This window comes from Pagrus major, chromosome 2 (assembly GCF_040436345.1).
Source record: "Pagrus major chromosome 2, Pma_NU_1.0".
Classification (NCBI taxonomy): Eukaryota; Metazoa; Chordata; class Actinopteri; order Spariformes; family Sparidae; genus Pagrus; species Pagrus major.
Window position 1 is genome coordinate 9,400,585 of NC_133216.1, and position 22,292 is coordinate 9,422,876.

The following is a 22,292-nucleotide window of genomic DNA, read 5'->3' on the forward strand; positions in this document are numbered from 1 at the left end:
ATTAAGATTTTTTTTTTTAGGGTATCCAGAAACTTGTTTGTGAGAGTGTGGGATTGTCTGAAAGATTATAGTATTTAAAAGTATTTTTATAATCAGTTGTTTATCAGTGTTTTATTCACGTTTTAGTTCATTCAATTAGTTCTGAGTGCCTGGGTAGGAACGATTGATTGAGTAATAGCAATAACTAAAATTGTAACATTGTTTTATGTAATAATTAATTTTAATTATTGTTTATATGATACATGTGGTTGTTTTTTTGTACCCTACAAATCCTGAATAACAACAGAAAACTTGGGTTCCTCAACATTACCACTAAAAACTTCATGTCCCATAATCCTCTGGTGTGCTTTCGTCATCCGCATGCGCCTGTAGTTCTGTTTTGCTTCCTTCGCGCACATGAGCCAAACCAACGTGGCTTTTGCTTTGGACAAGACATTTCTGTCGCTGTTAGCAGTCGTTATCTGCTCGTTGAATAAAATATTATTACACAAACAACAAAACAAGCAGGTGGTGAAGTGACGCAGTTTGTTTTGGCGCCTCGGAGACGAACAGGTGAGTGAGTTAGCAGAGTTAGCTTGGTGAAAGAGTAGAAGTGACAGTAGCAGGGTGGTCCTCATGATCTCCAGCACTGATTTGAAGATGCGTGTTTGTTTCTTACAGTCCTCAGGGAAACATGTTCAATGAGGATGAAGACTGGAGTGACGAACAAGACGCTCAGGTTCTGAGCAAAACTGTCCTGAAAAACACCCAGAAGGAGAGCAGCAGCAGCGCTAATGTCAAGGTAAGAAATAGACTCAGTTTGGTTACCTGCTGCAAGTGGTGTGTGCTACATGGCTTTATTCAGTTGTGGAAAGTAATTAAGTATATTTACTCAGTTACTGTACAAACGTGCAATGTCGAGGTACTTGCTTGTACTTGAGTGTTTCCATGCTATGTACATTTACATTTACAATTCAGCATTTCTTTCAATAGCTTCCATGTCATGTGACCCAGTGACTCCAAACCAGTGCCGAATTGTATTACTAAATGGGACAAATACACACCTCTTTTTATGAAATTTGAGTACTTCTTCTATTTTATATTTATATTAATTAATTTTTATCACTACACAGGACACACCAACATAGCAGAGTGGTTGTAGCAAACTGAACAACATGTTTTTACAGTTTTGAAAAGCACAATATGGGTATGTTTGTTTATTGTCAGGAGAATTATGAAGAAGGAACAAGTGCAACTAAAATTCAAAATATTCATATAAAATAGAAGAAGCAGTAAAACCCATTAAAAAGAGGTGTGTCCTATGTGACCTGTGTAATAATACAATTCGGCATTGGTTATCTTGATACAGTTATAATTGCCCAGGCTGCACATTTCCGTTTAAACACTAATTATATCATCTGAATTTATCCCCTGCTCAGTCCAAGGCTGTTGGAAAGAAGAGCCTGCTGCGGACCCTGCAGACGCTCGGATCAGTACCAGACTGGAAGAGCGATGACCATCAGCAGGGCAGTGACAGTGAGACTGAAGTGGCTCCGTCGCACACTAAGAGGAAGAAGAAAAGAAGGAAAAGGAGAAAACAGGCGGAGACGACAGGAGAGCAGCAGGAGAATGGCGACGTAGATCAGAGTTTAAAGGAGGAGAAACCTGAAGCAAAAAAGAGGAAGAAAGACAACAAATTTGGTGAGTTATTAGCTGGTTAAAGGTTTATATTTCATATTTTTTTGGGGGTGTTAATAAGTATTTAATGGATTCAGAAACAGAACAATGTTGAGATGTGATATAATCTAAAAAATGTGTCTTTCTTCCTGAAGGGGCCTCGAAGGTAAAATCCACATCTGTGAGCGAGACGAAGGATAAAGATGTCACAAAATCTGCAAAGGTGGAGGCTAACAAATCAGAGAACACAGACAAAATGAACAGACAACAGTGGAAAAACAAAATGAAGAACAAGAGGAAGTGTAAAAATAAATACAGACAGGACAAGCCTGAGGAGGACGTAAATAAAGCAGAATCTGTGGAGAAACATAAGCCAAAGGAAGAAGTCAAAACAGAGTCAAATAGCAGCAAGAGTGAAAAAATCAGTCAGACACCAGGAAAGAGAAAGGAAAAGGAACCGCAGCAAAGGAAAAAGACTGAAGTAGACACTGACATATCCTGTCTGACAGGAACACAGACACTCAGAGAAGAAAAGCAGTTTCAAAAGCAGAAAAATACAAAAAAAGTTGAAAAAGTTGCAAGTGAATCTCCTGCTGATGGATCCAAACAGACAGCAGAGGAACCTGAAGTGAAGATCACAGACGATCAGCACCAGTTCCCCATGAAACGACTGAAGCCTGAGCTGAGCAAAGAACAGAGCCTGAAAAAAGAGAAGCTGCGGAAAATGCTCCACAGCCTGGAAATGGACCAAAAAGAGAGTCCCGCAGAAACGAAAGAGGAGCCGGCGGCACCGGAAGAAGAGGTGATACTGGACCGCTCTGCCTCCCTCAGGTCCCGCATGGAGCAGCGTCTGGAGTCGGCTCGTTTCCGCTACATCAACGAAGTTATGTACAGCACGTCCAGCGGCGATGCCAAGCGCATGTTCAAGCAGGATCCAGACGCCTTCTGGGTTTACCACAGAGGATACACAGCGCAGGTTCAGAAGTGGCCCACCAATCCAGTGGATCAGATCATCGCATACATCCGAACAAAGTGAGATATTGTAAAATTCTGCATCTAAGTCAACAGTTTTGAGGAATGCTGAGGTCGAAATCATTATCTCGGATCATTAGATCAGACTAAGATCTAAAATTTGGGCACTGAAGTCTATTCTTGACCTTCGAGAACAGTATGTATTAAAAAAAAGTCCTCTTAACCCCTTTCACAGTAGACAAAAACCAAGTAACACCCACCAACATCTGGCTTTTGTCATCAGCGGGAAAGAGTACAACCATCATTCATTCCCAGGTCCAAATGACTTAACAGTAGTCAAGAATATTTATTGGCTTCAGCTGTGATGGAAACATGACACCCAGATGGACAAGCTGATTTTTGCGTATTATTTTATGTTATAGCACAAGTTCTCGACATTGGTGCCAAAATACACCATCCGTGTCTGTTCAAACAGCGCTTGAACACCACTCAGTCAGTGGCAATGGGAAAGGAGTTAGTCGCCTGTTTTAAGTGGGTTACCCCCGTTTAAGAAAAACCTGCCTATACGCACAAATGTTGGTGTAAAAACTGGTATTACAAAATGTTTTGGGGCTTTCAGCTACATCTATTCTTCAGTAAATGGAGCTGGCTCAGTTGTCCTCACAGTAGGATTTAAGTCACGTGATTAGAGTTAGGTTTTGAAGCAACAGTTCTGTGTAGATTTCATTTAAAGGGGAGTTCTTCCTTTCAGTTTTAAATTATAAACACACATTGTATCCTTCCTTCCAGACCCCCCTCTCTGGTGGTGGCAGACTTTGGCTGTGGTGACTGTAAGATAGCGCGCAGCGTGAATAACAAAGTGCACAGCTTCGACCTGGCAGCAACCTGTGAGCTTGTGACAGTCTGCGACATGGCCAACGTGAGTGTGTTGCTCCTCTGCATAATAATTCAAGTGCAGTCTGTGCGATTGTTACTAGAAAATAAAACACACCTTCTCTGTGTGCAGGTGCCGCTCCGTGATGCCTCGGTGGACATCGCCGTGTTCTGCCTCTCTCTCATGGGGACCAACCTGGCAGATTTTCTAGCAGAGGCCAATCGGGTCCTAAAGATGGGGTAAAACATTGTATATTGATTCGGTAAAGGCATTGCAACTGTTGTTTATACAAATATGTCTGTATAACTGTCCTGCACTATTATTACAGGGGTGTCCTTAAAATAGCAGAAGTGGCGAGCAGGTTCGAGAATGTTCGGAGCTTCATGACTGGACTGGCAAATCTGGGATTCAAGTTAGTGTCCAAGGTGAGGAAACAAACAAGATGAGATCAGTGAGCGTGTTTACAGGGACAGGGGAACACTGTCTTAACTGTCTAATCTCCCTTTATAAATATTAAAATAGTCAGAGCATGCAGCTGTTGTTAACATGAAATTGTGAGCGCTCATACTCCAGTTATGAGAACCTGATGAAGACGAAGGAAATGGTGCATGTTAAAGATCTACATGTAACACCTTTGTGTCCAGCTGTTCAAAACATGTAGGTGTATTTTTTGTCAGTACAGGTATCATACCTTCTTTTTAGCTTTTTAAGAAGTCAGTTTGCTCACAGAGGGAGCTGGTAGCTGGCAGCTGTGTCTTCTATAATTGATAGTGTGTGGCTGTGGTGCTGTGGGCAGGAAAACCTCAGGTAGAAAAAAAATATGAACTGGTTTGTTGTCGACTGCAAACAGGATGTCTGAAGGTCCTTAAAAAGCATGAGAATGTGAAAATGTCTGAAATGGTCTTAAATTTGAATTGGTGAGGTCTTCATTGCCACAAATATTTTATCTAATTTAATTTCCCCGTTCTTCTCATTTGTTTTTGCCAAAATTAGTCGAGGTGTTCTGCATATTTCTGATGTTACAAATCTTACCACCCTACCATTGAACCCAGTACAGTTGATCTAGTTTATGCACGCACTTACCCTTTAGCAAAATGTAGATTAACTCAACTCACTCAAATAACCATTTTCCTACATAAAACCTACCTCTGCACTAAACCACAAATATCATACTTACGTTTATACCTAAGTAAAAGATAATTTGTATAAAAAAACATCTTCAATATCCTTAAAAATGATCTAAATGTTCTTAAAAAGCATTGAATTTAAGGGTAACCACCAATTTTACACATTGAGATGTGTTTACAGGTCTTGGGGAGTTCTACCTGTAGACAACATGTGCAAAGAGACTTGGTTAAATGTTTTAAAGGTCAATGAATATTATTTAAAATAGTTCAGTGTGAAGAGTTAAACCACGTGTTAGCCAGTGGTGAAGTTACTAAAGTTAACCTGTACATAAAACATCTGTTGAGTGACTGATTGTATGTAAACGATGTTTTGTTTTTCTTCAGGACTCGGAGAACACTCATTTCTACTCCTTTGAATTATTGAAGACGGGAAATGCTCCAGAGAATATAAAGACATTTGGACTGCAGTTGAAGCCTTGTGTCTACAAGAAGAGATGAGTTCATGTGAAGAGGACTTCTGTGTTTGTGACATTTTCAGGCTTGGATCGAGTTGTACATTTTATGTAAATGTATTGTGTTTGCTGCATTTTGAAACCTCTACTTTATCACAGATTGAGTTGAATTACCTGCTTTATTTGTACATGTTTTCTATACACAGGGCCATAGATGTACAAGTACATGCAGGTTTCGTTCCATTGTCTCTGGTTTAAGATGATCAGTGAAATAACCATGTGAGGTGTTTTGTTGGACATACATAATACACAGGCCAACAATTTAGCGATTTTTCTTAATCTTTTATAAGAGAACAACTTATATACATGTAAAGATTCTCCTGTTAATGCTGAAAATTCCTGAAAAAGTTAAAAACAAAATATAAATTTTTTCGATATGAATCCGTCTTGTTATTTCATGATACAGGACATTCTTAGGTCGAGTTTAAACAGATCCTGATTCACCCCCTTGTATGTTTTATCCTTTGCCACAAGGGGGTGCAACAACACCGCAGCATAATGTGGACCGACGAGCTGAATTCGAGTCCGTGTGCATCTGGATCATCATGTACTGTGTGAGAATTTAATTATAGAGTTACTCCTGTTGTCACAGCAGATGGTCCTTCACTAATTTAGTCGAGCAAAGACATCACAAGGACAGATGGTGAGCAGCTCAAAGTCACAGCCAAGTCCGTCAGTCATCTCTACTGTGTCTGGAGCTGCGTTTGTCGTAGTTTGTAGTCATATGGTGACAAATTAAACAAAACAGTGAATTGGGGAAGAATTATTTTGATTGACTTTATTGACAAATACCAGAAAATACATTGTTCATACAGTACAAATTCAAGTAAGATGAAAAAGTGCAAAAGTAAAGTATTTAAAAACATTAATGGCAATAAATCGAGCAAAAATCATACAAAGAACGGATACTTCAGTACATGAACTTACTTCTCACATCTAATGCTAACCTCATATAAAAAATACAACGCTGCAGTTCCAGTAAGCATTCACAGTTTATGCGCATTTTAAAGCTGAATGTGTCCTCAAAAGCCCTGCAAGCACCTTTTATCTCCATCTTCACACTGTACTCTTGACGTCGATTACTATGGAGTAACTGATCAGCTGAGCGTACTCCTTACTGCCTTCTCCTGTCGCCGGTGGCACCTTCACCTCCGGAGAGCCGGGCTCTTGCATCAGACCTGTCAAAGCTGAGAGAGCCTCCTGCTCCTGCATCACAGAGAGGGGAAGGAAACGGGTTGAGGGAATTTTCACTTTGGTTTCAGATTTAACGTGAGCAAAACCAGAAAAACAGGATGATTTATAATGAAAATGGGATTTATTATCAGATATCCAGAGGAAAAATGAAATTATTGATTTTACTCTCACCTTATATTGTTTCCTGCTGTTTGCTTTGCTGTAAGACAAAACAAACACACAAAAAAAGATTATAAGATTATGTATTAAAAGGGGAACTTCACTATTCACACATTTAAGTGTGTTTACAGATCTTGGGGAGTACTGCCGCCTATGTGAAAAAAGTAACATAAAGCCTTTTGTGGCTCCAGAGGAAGCTGCATGTAATCTGATAAACTTCCTCTAGGGTTAGGCAGTTTATCAGATTACATGCAGCTTCCTCTGGAGCCACAAAAGAGTTTAAACTACTTTTTTTCTTATATGTGGTAGCAGAGGTGGTGAATGTACACACATTGTTTACTCAAGTAGATGTACAGATACTGTACTGTGGGTAAAATAAATAAATAAATAAAAACTCTGGGTAAAGTAGAGGTACTCAAAGTGTAAAAGTAAAAAGTATCCCTCTGAAGGACATTTCAACTGGCCATTTCTGTACAAAGCTAACAGAACCTGACGTCATATTAATATAATTCAAAGACTATTAAACTTAAAGGTTGGGTTGGTAAAGCCTCATAAATAATCGATTATTCCCCTCAAATGCATTAAAACTGAAGTAATGAGTCCGTTTTGAAAATGTAAGGAGTGGAAAGTACAGATAATTGTGTTAAATTTTAAAAGTAAAAAGTTGTCAGAAAAATAAATACTCAAGTAAAGTACGGATACATGAAAAACCTACTAGAGTACAGCACTGAAGTATTTTTTACTTCTGCGCAGTAGTTATCCCCAAGACCTGTAAACACACTTCAAACATGGTTGAACTACCCTTTAACCATGTGAACCCTAGATTATTTTAGGAACTTGTAATGCTAAAGACCACCACTAGATGACACTGTGACTCAGTCTGACACCCTGAGTCAGTTCAAATGTGCAGGTTGCAGGTGAGAATGTGATGGGAATATCAATGGAGACGAGTGGTGACCCGAGTCGTCTTCATTGATCTCTGATGTCAGGAGCAGCAGCTCACTTTGTCCATTATGACCCCGGCGACATCAACTCAATGAAGATCTGCTGCCGTCAAAAAGTGTCCCCATGCAGCACCGCAGGGGAGGGTGATGGGGAGGGTGGGGGGTGGTTGGCGTTAGTCCCAAAATAGCTTTCCTCCCGGGGAGTCATGTTTTCTTGTGTACGCTGTGTGACTGACCTTCCCAAATTAGCCTGACAGGACCCTCCCACCGGAGCGAGGGATAATGGGACCGGGACTCTATCAACCAATGGCACCTTGACCAAATGTTCTGACCAGAGAGGAGGGCCTATTGAAAGAGCTGCACAGTGCAGCTTTATTCACAGTGAGACCTGATCTGATCCTGACAAACATTCCTGAGAGAAAGTTAGATTTGGCAGCGAACGTGGAAATGTGCAAACTTCTGCAGGCAGAAACCATAAACAGCTTCAGGATCGTGACAGATCCCACATCAGTCGTAAGAGACGAGTGACTCACTGATTTTTTCCAGCAGCAATGAGATTATGAGATGGATTTGTGGCTTTTCCTCATTGATGAATGGCAGCTCGAATTTCATTATACTAATAACTTCCGAAGATGTGGACTTTTTGAACCTTTCTGCGATGTGGCGCTGACGATAATGAGCCAACTAACAGCAGTCGGCTGCAGAAAGAGCCAGAAGTAACACTGCTCAAAGTCAGAGCAGGAAACTTGAAATAAATCTGTTGTTCTCGCTGATAGAGGGAACATAGTCTACCTGTCTGCGGTGGCACAGGCACCTGTCTGCGTCAGCCACACTGCTTCCTGTTTGTGAATAGCTGCACGATACTGGGGTTTTGGTGAGATGGGTTAACGATCCGCGCTTCCTGTTTGTCTCGTACTTCATGACGCCCGCAGCGTTGCCCTCATTTGCCCGTCAACACATCACCTGCCGAGCTGCAACCTGTCACCTGTGGAGGCATTTAACTCACCAGCACACCCAGAGAGTGACGACGAGGATGATCGTGATGGCTGAGGCCGAAGAGATGCAGATGATTGTCACCAGTGCTGAAACACACACACACACACACACACACACACAAACACACAAACACACACAGTTGTCAAAGCCACAAATAGCAGATTTAAGTCTGAAAACATACCTCAGCACGGTGATATGATCACAATCTGTTGAGTAAACAGGTCACTCTGTTCTGTGCATGTAGATGGAAACTACAACATCAGTCACGTACTCACCGAACACTCTGTCCTCGCTCATGACCTCCACATGAATGTTGACTGAGGCCGTGTGGTGATAGAAGGACGCCCAGCAGGTGTACAGGCCTTCATCCTGCTCTGTGAGCTCCGACTGGAAGACCATTGCGTCTCTGTCCATTTGGACCGATGAGCCATCGCTCCTGAAACACAAGTGGCTTTTAACTACAGACATAATTATATTCTTCTTATTGACTTCCCTCCCTCGTCCGTGCTGCTCATTTCCAAGCCCATCTGCCCCTACTCAAGACATAAAACTTCACAGTTGCACCATATATATAAAGTTTAATTTGTTTTAAAAAGGCTTGGCACTGTAGTTCTTTGCAAATGTTGTGTTACTGGAATAAATGTGCATTAGTCGGAGGCTATTTTCAGCCATGGATTAGAACACATTTGGTGCTCTAGTGTATTTATGGCAGCAGGATGTGTGCATGGGACTGACTCAAAATAAACTACTGTGCCCATGTTGGAATAGTCGGACTGATGGCACAGAAGGTTTATCAAGGCTTAGGCGCCACAGTCGGATCAGTTTATTTGGTCTTTCAAGGGATTGTTGACAATAAGAAATACTGAATATCTCCTAACTGTACTTCAATGTCAAAATTATGCTGGATGGTATCTAGAGCTGCACGATTCATTGGTTAGGTGTCAACAACGAAATTGCAGCGACGGAGGCCGACTGTTGCATCGCCTTACGTAACCTGTGGCTACACCTGAACAAACAGCAAAGACTACAGCCGACAACTGACTACCTCGTATGTTCTGTGGCTGCGTGACAGGAAAACACTCTCTCCACTACAAGGTGGTGATAGTCAGGTAGTATAATCATCATTCAAAAAGGGAAATTAGAAAGCTCTGGACTGTGGATATGCTGTTCTTTTGATAAAGCAGTGTTTTTTTTCATCACTCTTGCTAATATAGCTATTACTAATCAAGAATATGTCTGATAAAAAAAAGCAAAATGCAGTGACGAAGAGGCTGAGGTAATAAATGACCCTCACAGACCAAACAACCAATATATTAGTCTGGAAAATAATAAACACATCAATCAACAGTGAAAATAATCACTGGGTGCAGCCTCTAATGAATGTCGTGGAAACAATCCAGCAAGTAAATCTTAACTCTCAGCTCAGTCACTAATTTTAATGGGGACAACATTGACTTTTGTGTGTACAGGTGCTTCCTCCTGATATTTAGGAGGTAGATAATAAAAGATACACCACCTTCTACAGTTAAGGTTGTACTCTGGCACGTTGCCTTCGACTCGGAGCAGCACTCTCTGGTTGTGCTGATTTTCCTGGAGAGATAGTCTGCGCGTGACGGCTTTACCACCGTAGCGGCTTTGCAGAGGAGTCGTGTGGTTTAGGACTTTCACAGAGGAGATGTCTGCAGAGAGAAGGTGAAACTCGTATCTGGGGATCTCTCAATGCATTTGTGTGACTTTCTACATTCATGTGCAGGTGTTTTCTTGTTGTTTCTGTTGAACTCACAATATTTGGGGACGTGAATCGTTTTCTCTGTGCTGCCGTGTTCGTAATGATACACACAGGTCAGGTTCTGCCCCTCATGATGGGCCAGACGAAACTGATAAGTCAGCCTGGCTTTCCGGATTTGGCCTTCATACTCTGACTGCAGGGATGTTTGGCTTTGGGCGTTTTCGGGAAGAACCCAGGCGAGGTTGGTCCCGACACCCTCCCCTCTGCAGTCACACACTGCCAGCCAGAGGGGAGAGTCATGCTGTCTCTGCAAAGACACACTCAGCAGATGGGCTCCTGAAAAAGAAAACAAGGGGTGACGGGAAGAGGATGAGCAGCTGTGCGGGTGTGTGTCACAGAGAGGAATATCTCAAAGAATAAAACAACGTACTGTGAGCAAGAATGTGCACTGCTCTTTTTTCTGGTGCCTCCAGGCTCGGATGCTCCACCGTGCAGGTCAAATTCTGACCAGAATACAAAGAAGACGGGAAGTGCACAGAGCTACGGGCTGATACCAAACCACCGGCCTGAACTTCAGTCTCTGACAGCTCGCTGATGCTGCTGTCCCCGTCTCCAACATGCCAGGTTATGGTTGCTGCAGGGGCAACACTGTCCACAGAGCAGTCCACCTTTGTGAACTCGTGACCGTCTTTCCACTCAGTGTTGGAGCTGATGGTGATGTTTGGGCGAGCTGCATGGGAAAGAGAAGTGAAACCACAGGAAGTTAGGGGTCTCTTTCCAGAACAAGATAAAAATCTATGGTCAAATACATCCGCTACTCAGGCAATATTATATACATCGCCTGATTTGTTGAACATACCGCAAAGAGGGAGTGTTATACTTCTGTTCTGCGGCTCCTCAAACGCAGGGTGATTTATCACACACTCTGCAGTGAGCTCCCAAGGCAAGCAGGCAGGGAGGAGTAAAACTCCCCTGACAGAGTGGCTTCCATTATGAGAAGTGAAATTGAACCAAGAGTCTCCAGACACACCCTCCGGTAGAAGCCAGGAGATGTTGGCTGCAGGAACAGCATCAGCTGCTGAGCACTCAATCACCCCGCGTCCATCTTCGGTGTGCAAATCAAGTCGTATGGTGGGAGGAACTGAGAGGAAGGGCGCGGAGGGAGACGGTCCACATCAATATTTTATAGTCAGACAATGCAGGTAATGTATTCATCAAAGTGTTTTAAGAAAGAGTCCCACCTACCAGGCTGTATAACATGAGGTTTAACTGTGATGTTAAACTTCAGTGCTGTTCTAAGATCGTAATAGGAGAAGACACACTCATACAGCCCGGCGTGCTGATCCTCCACAGCACCCTGAACCCTGAGGCTGCTGTCAACCAGCTCCACACCCTCAGGCAAGGGCCCATCATCTCTAAAGGGAAACATATACAAAGAGAAACAAATGCTTCAGTTTACCAAGATCAAAATATGGCAGTTAAATGCTGAATAAATTTGTTATTTCAATCAGGAAACATGTCTAAATCTGGTTCCTGCTGTCTGCCACTTGTGGTTTGGTGCCACAGAACGTGACACCACATCCTCCACATGATATGTAGGTTGTTTCAGTCTACATGTACATGAGTAAAAAAAAGTAATACTAATGTCACTTGCTTCTGAATGTTTTTGCCCGTATTATTCTTTATTTTTGACAATGTGCAAAAGAAAAGAGTGAGTCTCGTGACAACACAAAAAGAAACACATTTACAGACCGGAAGTTTCCAGATTTTACGTCTCATCTCTACAGTGTTTCCTTGTGTTGCCACTGAAGTTATGGCAACTAGAGTGTGCAAGGGGAATATGAGGCCCCTGACAGGGAGCCATATGAAGCACACTGGTATATTGAATAAAATTAGGAATTCTCCGGGTTTGAACATTGCTGGAAAATTCGTCGTTTAGTTAAAATAGTCGTTTGTAGATGTTTTCATGCTGAAAATGTTACATACGATGCCTTTAAAGCTCATCTAGATCAAATAAAGTGTTTCCGCAGAGTAAAATGTGTAAAATGCCCCTTTAACTTACCTGGTGCAGGTGACATTGTAACGTGGCACATTCCCGGTGACCTGCAGGGTGATGACGGTGTCGCTCTGTCCCTCCAGCAGCTCTAAAGATTCAGGCTCTTGGAAGTCATCACTGCTGCTTCCCAGCTCTGAGTTCAACAGCTGAACTCCTGAGAAATCTGCAGAATAGAAAAGCCCAGCTCAGTTTGTCTGTAACTCCTACCTCATGATCATCAGCAGAGTGTTTCAAATGTGATAATACTCACAAAAAGACGGCAGTGTAATGACTCGTGAGACTTTGTGTGTTAATTTGGGGTGGCCAAACACACAGGTGACATTGTGGCCCTCATACTCTGCAGCAGGGAGGAGGACTGAGCTTGTTTGTGTGTCGTTGTCTGTGCTGGTCTGTCTCTGCAGATCTTCATCGCCGTTCAAAGCCAAGGAGATGTCAGTCTCAGGTCTCCCTCCAGATGAAATGCAAGAGACCACCCAGAAGTCACTTCCTCCGTCTTGTATCATCTCTGCTTTAATAGTCACATTTGGCCTCGCTGCCGAGCAGGAAGAAAGGCGAGAAGAGTTATTCTTTCACAAGCTTTAATGTTTTTTCCAGCAAATTAAAAAGTCAGATAGTCAGACTGAGGCTCAGGGTGTTTTTGTTGAATAGGAAGCCGAGGCCGGATGAGCTGAATGTTAGCTAAACACAGGCCGTAAGGGTCTTCTGCTGCTTGGGCTTTTGGAGAGTGCTGACTCCAGCTTATCACCTGTCCCATCTGTTGGCCGGGCTGCAGCTGAGAGCAGATGTCTGGCCCAGCTGCTGTCCAACCAAAGCTGAGAGAACCGCAGGCTTTAATACGGGGAATCAGCAGAGATCAGAGTCTATTATCAAATACATAAAAGTTGTGGTGTCATACAATAGCCAGTCATCCCTAATGAGTAAGAGAGGTGAGCTAACACCTCGTAATAGCCCCGCTGATGGGGAAGAGCACGTACTATTAAAGTGAGTTAAAGCACTTTGGCTTTAAAAAATTCCATCTGTTAACACCCACATTCATGTGTGGATTTAACTGCAGTTAGAAAATTACCTAAGCTGCAGTTCTTCAATGAGGTGTGAATGTACCGTGGACAAATGAGCTGGCTGTTCTGGCTCATGCTAAGGGGATCATAACTGTACAGTCTGCAGTATGAAAACTCACTTTGTCCATGCGGGGATCTGGATTCTCTGCAAGTGCAGGTACAAATTAAATTTTAAATTGAAATTACATTTCTTATGTGTGCTAGAGGCAGCGCATGTACTATGAGAACCAGAGCCCACATATGGAGTGTCTGAGGATACAAAACAAAAGTTGTGTGGGGTTTTTTGTTTCTTTTTTTACCATCTGTTTTTGTGTCAGCCTGGTCTTTTTTTTGCGTGTGTCGTGTTTGACTTCAAGATCCGTTTATTCAAATCAGTAAATAGATACTCATTTCAAATCTCCGTTCCCTAATTTCTTTGGCCACTTGAGAGCAGCAGAAACAAGTCGTGAACACAACACTGATGTATATTCACCTTTTCAGTAGTTACGGAGCAACATCAGCATTGATTTGAAGTCGTGTTTCTGGACATCTGGTAAATGGAAGGGCCAAGAAACACCTAACCAACATCAGAAAAACTGGTGGCGACGAAAGCTGACTGTGGCGTCGCCTCATGTCTCCCGTGTCTCAGCCAAAAAGCTGCACTTGAACACACCGTAAAGACTACAGCTGACGGCAAACTGTCGGAGAGGAAATACCTCCTCACACCAGCAGGTGGAGGTAGTCTGTATTAAACCAGAGGATTCAGGTCTGTAGATATTTAAACTGTTGTTTTGAATAAAGCCACTTCTAATCAAGAATATGTCTGATAAAAAGTTGCACTGGTGAGGAGGCCGTGGAGAAAAATAGCGTGAAACCGCAGTAAACGGGTGAAATCACCGATACTACAGCAACAGGCTCAAAGGACTTTGGCTTTCTTTTTCTGTTTCTCTTCTTGTGCACTGATTTCCCGAGTTGAACAGCCAATCAGAGTCATTTCTCTCATCGACGGGCTCCGTTGCTGATCCTAGGGCTGTCTAGTGCTAATAGTGCGGGACACACCTCAACAAGTAGGGCGACAGATGCTCACTGCCGGCCTGGTGTGTCAATGCCAATCTTCACTCTCCTTTAGCTCTATTTTTGGTCTTCAGCAACTGTTGAAAGAAAAACCTGGCTCTATAGCTGCTAAATGTTCAACCGTGTTCACCAAGTTGTAGTCAGCTCTATCGATTTTGTTTTCTGCAGGTGAAAAAAATGCTGGTGAGAGGGAACCAAAACGGAAAGGTGGAGACCTGAAAGAGGCGCTAAAATGCTCAGAAGAGATGAGTGAAACTGCAGAGTCAGGTCATGACTCATCACTACCTCTGACCTACTTTTTTATTTTACACGTAGTCATTTGATCCATTGTTAATATAAAGATATTGAGCTGCTTTAATACTGTATATTTACACACAGTGAGTGTGCTGAATTTCAAGCTCCATCTCACTCAAGGTTCTCTGATCCTGTGCTCCTCATCATGAATGCTTTTAAAGTTGATAGCTGTAAAATTTAAAAATGTTTTTTCATAAATATTGTTCTGGAGAAACACACTCATTAACATTGCCTCCCGCTTTGTGGTTTGATAATCAGTTACTGGGTTGTTGCTGCATTACTGTGCTCCATATGCTCAACACCAGTGAACTAGTGCTTTCCCCACATGAATGCATTGCACTGTGCAATGTGATTTATGGTCCGTCACTGTGTTTGTGGAGTGAAAAGGAACGGCCGGCGTGAAAAATCAGCTGGAGAGACTCATTGTGTTGCGAGATGCTGAGTCATGATGCACGATTACAGAACTCTGCCCGGTGATGCAACACAATATGTCACCTCCCGGCACAAACACAACACTGACAGCTGCAAGCGTAAGCTTACTGTAGGTTTCCACCCTCACTGTGGTGAGTTTGGGGTTTGGGAGGGTCGGGTGTTGGACCACGCAGGTCACGCTGTCTTGGTCCTGGAGGCGGGTGGGGAAGCGGAGGCTGCTGCTCAGGGTGGAGGTGCCGTTTGAGTGAGCGGTTTCAGTCACGTTCACAGTAAAAGGGTAATCTGAGGGTGGAAGGTCGTTGACCAGCCAGCTGATCTGAGGCAGAGGCCTGCCGCCGACGGCAGAGCACGACACCGACTGGTAGTGAGAGCCGTTTATGGTCTCTGCGTTCACCAGGACGTGGATATCAGGCCGAGCTGTGGATGAATTAACAGGTAAACATGATGCAGGCATATCTGGGGTCAAAGCTGCATGAAAATCAGAGGTGCATTATTGGCTTGTCTTACCTACTACAGTGAGGAATACATGCTCAGTATAATCTGTGTCATCTGTTACAACCTCACAGACGTACTCTCCCTCTGCTTCTACACTGGACACAGTCATCTTAACTGTGAGGTTGGTGGCAGAGTCTGGCTCTGAAAAACCTTCGTGGCTAAATGGTTTGCCAGAACGAAATCCTGCCAGTCGTGATTTAACTTTAGAGTTATACTGGCGTTTCCACTGGGCGCTCTCGATCTCACTGCTGCCCAGGTATCTGCAGCTCAGGTAGGCGTCCTCTCCCAGGACCGCTGTGATGTTTTGTTGGATCTCAAGCATTGTCTCTCCACCTGAAAGACACAGAGCAACACGATGTTCAGTGACAATGAGAGGTCATATATTCACCTGAGTAGTCCGAAAATTGCAAACACAAGCAAAGCAGAAACGTCTTGAGGGGGAGAATGTGATTGTTCCTCTCCCTGAGAGGACGGACAGCCGGCTGATAGATGTCCACTGTTGTGCCTATGAAAGGGCTTTTCACACATCCTATTGTCTTTCACGAGTTAAGTGAAACTGTGATGGATGAGGCAGAATAACCGGGTCAGTGGTTAAAAGGTTCTGTCATTTTATCATAATTAGAACGTGCCAATGACAAATCGATAGAAACAAGACCGAGGGGTGAATTCACAAAGAGTTGCGGCTGCTGACAGCACCATGAACTGACCCCATGGTGACACCCCTGATAAAGTTACCACCGACTCTCTGAAGATGCTAATCATTTTCACTTGAACTGCATGTGCTTTGTGAATTAGACTTTTTCAACTAAAGTTCTGTGTTTGAAGAAAAAATGCAATTTTAACCTGATGGTGGCGCTAGATGAAAAGTCAGGGTGAATACTAAAGATACAGAAATTCATCCTGAGGAGAACATGAATATCTGAACTAAGTCTGATGGCAATCCATCCAGTGGTTGTCGAGACATTTCACTCAGAATCAGAAATGTCAATCTCGTGGAGGTGTTAGAGGAGAAGTCAGGGGATCACAAAAGTCTTTAGAATCCATCCTCTGGGGAACATGAATATCTGTAAAACATTGTGGACCAAACCATCCAGCAGATGTTGAGATATTTGACTGAATAAGGGAGAATTTCGACCTGCTGGAGGCACTAGATGAATCTCCAAAGTCATTAGGATTCATCCTCTGGGGACCATGAATGTTTGTACATAATTTCACATAATGCATTTGTTGAGATATTTCAGTCTGGACCAAAGTGATGGACTGACCCACCAACAAACCAAAATTGGGATGGGTAAAAAAAAACAACCCAAAAAACAGAGTTGCAACACAAATAAAGTTATGAAAGTATAAGTTAAAGATGGACAGACGCTCTTATAAAACTCAAAGAGCTGAAAACAGGAATTTCTGCACACAATGACACTTGACAAATGTGGCCCGGTCCCCTCAGTGTATATTTAATAGAAGACTCCATTATGTTAATTAAATGAAAACAGTCCAAAAGTTACGCCCTGATCCATACCCAGACAACGACGACCTCTTCCTTCCACACTTGAGAAATCAGCCATGATTAGGGGAGGTTTCAGAGGAAGGGACATTTAATAGAGCCTGACAGGTTTTAGCACCAGCAGAGGGGACAGTGTGCAGACTCCAATGCATACCAAGTCCCTTTCATGCTGCTTCCTCTGCTGACTCTATCAAAGTGCACTCGAGGACACGGTTTGTTCTACTGAATCCAATACTTTCTATTCAGCTTCAGATGAGTGAAATGATGACAACTTACTGCTGCATTGCTTCATGGAAAAGCATTGAACCCGCAGCCAGCTGCTGCACTCAGAGCTGCTTGCATCAAACACTATTAAAGCTGAAATGCTGTTGGTCTTACTATACATCACAGCAAATGGAAACAATGTGGAGAGCCTCCAAAGCCTTTAAAGAGGAAAGGACACAGAGGGAGAGAAATAAATATGCTGTACGGGTTCAATTATGCCTCGTGGGTTCATAATTCATTTGCCCTTGCAGGTTATTGCCAAAATAAATGTCAGCCAAGCATGAAAAAGGCACACCTTAAGGACACAAACTAAGTAATAACTGAGAAAGAAATCAGGTATTCATGCACTGCATCATATTTCCTGAGCCCCGGGGGCTGCTTTTTCTCACCAAACTGCAACCATCCACCCGTGGCACATCACAGCAACTCTTCCTTCCAGCAGACTGGGGATGTGGTGAGCAAATAAGACTTTCGACTCTTTAAAAAACAGCTTTCTTCACGCGTTTAATCTTTCATCTGCGGCTGGAAGTCCCAGTGACTCCACAGAAACAAAGACTTGTAACAGAACGGTAGGATCTTTAAATAAGTGCAGCCTGCAGAGGGTTTTCCCCTTACACAAAGAAAAACCCCTTAACGACCCTCATATATTAACTTTAAAAGGCTGTAAAGAAACGAATGTGGCTTCAGGTGGCACAGCTGATCAATAATAATGAGCTGCCAGAGTGACAACACCAACATGTCATCAGCAACATATTGCAGAAATAGTTATTATTAGTGCTCTGGAGATGCATCCAGCATGCTGCTTTATTGCCCGTGTGCATTTATAATTGGACTAATCAGTAAGGAAAACCATAGCAACACTGTTTAGTGTAAATGCCACAGGTTAAACAAGACCTCACGGGCCAGTAAAAGAAGCCCATAAACAGCTGACAGTCACAGACGGATTGTAACCCTGCAGACTTACCCAGAATTTCCAAGCAGTGAGCAACATTTAGGACCAGACCCAAAATCAACAGCCATGAGCATCCCATCATGGTGTCACTGAGTGAAAAAGAGGTGGACTGGCTGTATGTAAGACTTAAGGATATTTAAAGTGTGTGTGTGTGTTTTCTGTGGTTTATGGTTAGAGGTACACACCCTCTACAGCTGACACTGACGCTGGTGCATGTTCCTTTGTGCGTGCATGTTTGCTGCCACTCATACAGCGCATAAAACCACGTCTCTCTTCTGCCTTCTGAAACAATAACTCTTCAGAACTTCTGCAGATTTACACGTTTTCTCCGAGCTGCCGTGCACTATGCGTCTGCTCAGTTGCTAAATCACCACATATAGCAGGGCGCCTTGGGAAATGGTAAAGCCATGCATCATTCATTACCATCCCGTCCCTGCTGGGGCACTCAGAGCCAGTCTGTGAGGCAGCACCAGCTCATGCTCCTGCACTGCAGTTTGGGAAATCACTCACTTCTGGATATTGTTTTATGGCATAATACTCCGCTAATTCACTTTGAGACCGTGTGGTTTTTTTTCCGCAGTCAGACTTATTTGCTGAGCACCACTTCTCACCCGGTGAGGAAAAAACTGCAAACAGAAACAAATGTGGGTGAGAAAGATAAAGACGTGACGCGCAGGGGCTCAGCTTCGCCTGTGTGAGTGTGCCACCTTTTATTTCCTGTTATAGCAGATTAACTTCAGTTTTGAGTCACAGAGACCACAGTAAGGATGACAGTGAATGAAATGACCGGACGCGTGCATAGATGTACCGTCACATTTTGATTGTGTGGTTACCAACGGCTTTTCGAAATCATCTGGTATGAAACTGGCACTGAAACAAAGTGGGTTTTACAACAAAGAAAATAGTCGTGTCATCCTCTTTCACTCTCGACTTCACAGACACTCACACTCACTACAGCAGCGGGGCCGACACTATACAAACAAACTGTTCATCCTCCTGTGAGATGCTGAATTTAAAGCCTTGTCGTATCTTTCTTTGCTTTGGAGGCCAAGAACCTTAAATACACTTTAAATTCAGGAGTTAGACCCCTGAATAATTTATATACGAGCAGAGGAAGGTGCATAAGCATAATTCAGGGTCTCTCTTTTGTCTGGTCACAATCAAATCCAGATGTTTAAAGGAAAAGTTCACCCAAAAATGTCATTATTTACTCAATGACAACAAAAACAACCTTTTTTTTTTTAAATGGCTCCATACAGCTCATCAAACGTAATCCAAGTCTCCGGAAGTCCAGAGATTTCAAATTGATTTGAAAAGACATTATTTACCTGCTCTTTAAGACAAAATCTTCACTGTAGCTAAGCTACAAGCGTTAGTGTGCACCACGTCTGAAGTGGGTGCATGAGCTCGATTGCCCTCCGAGGGTAAAAAGAACGTCTTTTCAAATAAATTTGGGATCTCTGGGCTTCAGGCGGAGACTTGGAGTATGCCGGACGAGCTGTATGGAGCCATTTTATGTTTTTACACCCTTGATGTCTGATTAAGCTTGTGCACCCACTTCAGACGAGGTTGGCGCTTACGCTTTTAGCTTAGCATCTAGAGTGAAGATTTCAGTTTCAAAAAGATTTTTATGAACATGCTTTCCAGTCAAATTAAGATCTCGGTGCTTTCAGAGACTTGGAAAACAAGTTCCCATCTACTTCAGTTGTCTAGGAGAACGCTGCAACGCTGTTTTGCTGTGCAGCTCCAGAAATGTTTTGTGGGCTACAAAACTTCACCTGACTTCCCATCAGCATGAGGGTGAGGAGATAACGACTGAATTTCCATTTCTGGGTGAACTTTTCCTTCAACCCCTTATTAAGGTACTTTACATTATTAACATCCAGTTGATAGTCCTTCAAAGGGTTCGAAGAAAAGTGTTAATCAAGCCAAGTATCATATCTTGGTTTCTTGATAAGTTATTTTGTTTAATAAAACAGATGAAAGGAAGCAAATTAGTTTCCATAGTTATCAGCTTCTGAACCGCACAGATGAGAGAGGTTTTGCTGGCGCGTTCGAGACAAGATTATGTGAGATGATCATATCTCCGGAAGGTAAAACACAGTTCAGTCTGTTACCGAAAATTACACGCAACATTTGATTTCAAGGGCAAACACTTGACACGCAGTCAAGTTTATCTCTTAAAACCCGGTGTAATCACATGAAGATGGAGCTGGTGGTAATTTTTCAGCTAATTAAATTACCTGAAGTGGTTATTCCCTCAGGGTAGGAGGAGGTGGAGCGGAGTCTGGAAACCTTCAGTCTTTTCCGGCTGTGCCCTGTACTGTCTGCAAGCTAATGTATTTTTCTGACAATGAATTGTTAACATTTCACAGACACGGTACTCATAGATTTCACAGATGTACCACTGGCATCCTTTTCACCTTGCTGGCTTTCTCTTTATCGGCCTCTCCACGGACACTCGTGCGGAAATTCAGCCGGAAAAAAAAAAGGTAGTTGGTGATCAGCCAGTAATAATGTGTGTGTGCAGGAAAGCACCAGGAAAAGGTTGTGTGGTAACCTACTTAACTCAGTGGAACCTTATCATCACTTTCTACAGAGGAGGAAAATCACTGATCGTCTGCACCATCTCGTCCTGCTGTTCCTCATTTACAGCTGAATTATCACCAAACCCTCTGGCAGTTTGTCACACACACTGATTCCACACTGACACAAAACTTGATTGATAAGCCACTATCGATCTGAGTCACAAACCGGTACTGGCCTGTGACACTGCTGGCAGTCGCGTACAAAGAGAAATAAAAAACTAGATGTATCAGTACCATCAGCACGCACCTCCATCTGGGCTTATATATCTGGAAGTACAATCTAATACCGCTCACGTTTGAGGAGACATGTGTGGTCTGCACAGACAAAGAGTCTGGCTGGAAAGGCCACTCGTTTCAGAGCACACGTTCACTCCCCTGGTCTGGAAAACAAATAGGAATAAAAGGTAAAGGAGGTTTTAATGCGAAATAATCTTTCTTTTTCTTGGTGAAGCAGCTTTTTTATGCTTTAAGGAGCTGGAACAGCCTGCCTTGGAACACATCTTTAAATGTAAAATTTGGCCTTACCTTTTTAGCAGGGAAGTTTGAGATATTATCAGCCAAATGTATTTAAAATAATAGTTTGATATTCTGGGAAACAAGCACGTTTTTCCAGTCTGCTGACCGTTATCAGCGCTTTGTCACATTCACCCATTCACACACACATCCATACACTGATGGAAGAGGCTGCCGTGCAAGGTACCAAACTTACGATTTGGGGTTCAGTATGTTGCAAAGGATACTTTGACATGCAGTCAGGGGAGCTGGGGAATCAAACCAGCGACCTTCCGATTACTGGACGACCCCCTCGACCTCCTGAGCCACAGCCGCCCCGAGAAAAACAATAACAAGAGAAATAACTTGCTGGCTTTGTTACTGAGAGTCAGATGAGAAGATTGAAACCACTCGAGTGTGTTTGGTAAATATGAAGCCAGTAGCTTAGTTTAAATCTAGAAACAGCCAGTCGGGCTGCGTCCAAAAGTAACACAATCTGGCTCCAGCACCTCTAAAGTTCACCAATAAACAGACTGTAGCTTGTTTCTTGATGTGTGCAAAATCAAAAGTGTACAAACAACAAGAGGACAGAGCAAGGCTAGCTGATCCCCCCTGTTTCTAGTCTTTAAGCTAAGCTAAGCTAAGCTAGCTAGCTGTTGGGGTAGCTTCATATTCACCAAACAGATGTCAGACTGGTTTTCTTCTCATCTAACTCAGATATTTTCTTCTTGAGTCCTGTATACTCTGATAGGTCTGTTCTGTTCATGTGACATCTGTTGCTTGGCTCTTCCTGAGGTTTCTTCCATCTTTTTCATTCCATTCATCCATTTTTTCATATTTCTGAGGATCTGAGGACGGAGGTTGTTGTACACTGCAGGCTACAGATTGTGAAGCCCACTGAGGCAATGTGATTGTGATTTTAGGGTAATAAATAAAAGTTG

General features: G+C 42.9%; 2 protein-coding genes across 2 annotated transcripts; one reads left to right on the forward strand and one right to left on the reverse strand.

Moving 5' to 3' along the window:
- The first annotated feature begins 397 nt into the window (after window positions 1-397).
- On the forward strand, window positions 398-5,501 carry rrp8 (ribosomal RNA processing 8). Its single transcript, XM_073484324.1, has 8 exons — window positions 398-552; window positions 661-781; window positions 1,419-1,680; window positions 1,812-2,688; window positions 3,418-3,547; window positions 3,635-3,741; window positions 3,831-3,927; window positions 5,014-5,501. Exons 2-8 carry the CDS (start codon window positions 674-676, stop codon window positions 5,125-5,127), a joined length of 1,695 nt encoding a protein of 564 aa, XP_073340425.1. The 5' UTR covers window positions 398-552; window positions 661-673; the 3' UTR covers window positions 5,128-5,501.
- Window positions 5,502-5,912: 411 nt separating this feature from the next.
- Window positions 5,913-18,356, reverse strand: LOC141016381 (uncharacterized). Its single transcript, XM_073490698.1, has 14 exons — window positions 18,284-18,356; window positions 15,564-15,884; window positions 15,165-15,473; window positions 12,470-12,751; window positions 12,226-12,382; window positions 11,409-11,578; window positions 11,023-11,304; window positions 10,594-10,893; window positions 10,218-10,499; window positions 9,951-10,113; window positions 8,710-8,870; window positions 8,445-8,520; window positions 6,507-6,534; window positions 5,913-6,347 (listed from the first exon to the last, which is right to left on the reverse strand). The coding sequence occupies exons 1-14, from the start codon at window positions 18,351-18,353 to the stop codon at window positions 6,198-6,200; spliced, it is 2,751 nt and encodes a 916-aa protein (XP_073346799.1). The 5' UTR covers window positions 18,354-18,356; the 3' UTR covers window positions 5,913-6,197.
- Between the last annotated feature and the right edge of the window lie 3,936 nt (window positions 18,357-22,292).

Coding starts and splice junctions, on each gene's coding strand:
- rrp8 (XM_073484324.1), top strand. CDS start 674: ATGTTCAATGAGGATGAAGACTGGAGTGACGAACAAGACGCTCAGGTT. Junction 3,548..3,634: donor CAGTCTGCGACATGGCCAAC/GTGAGTGTGTTG, acceptor CTCTGTGTGCAG/GTGCCGCTCCGTGATGCCTC. Junction 3,928..5,013: donor GATTCAAGTTAGTGTCCAAG/GTGAGGAAACAA, acceptor GTTTTTCTTCAG/GACTCGGAGAACACTCATTT.
- LOC141016381 (XM_073490698.1), bottom strand. CDS start 18,353: ATGATGGGATGCTCATGGCTGTTGATTTTGGGTCTGGTCCTAAATGTT. Junction 12,383..12,469: donor CATTACACTGCCGTCTTTTT/GTGAGTATTATC, acceptor TCTATTCTGCAG/ATTTCTCAGGAGTTCAGCTG. Junction 10,114..10,217: donor GATTCACGTCCCCAAATATT/GTGAGTTCAACA, acceptor TTCTCTCTGCAG/ACATCTCCTCTGTGAAAGTC.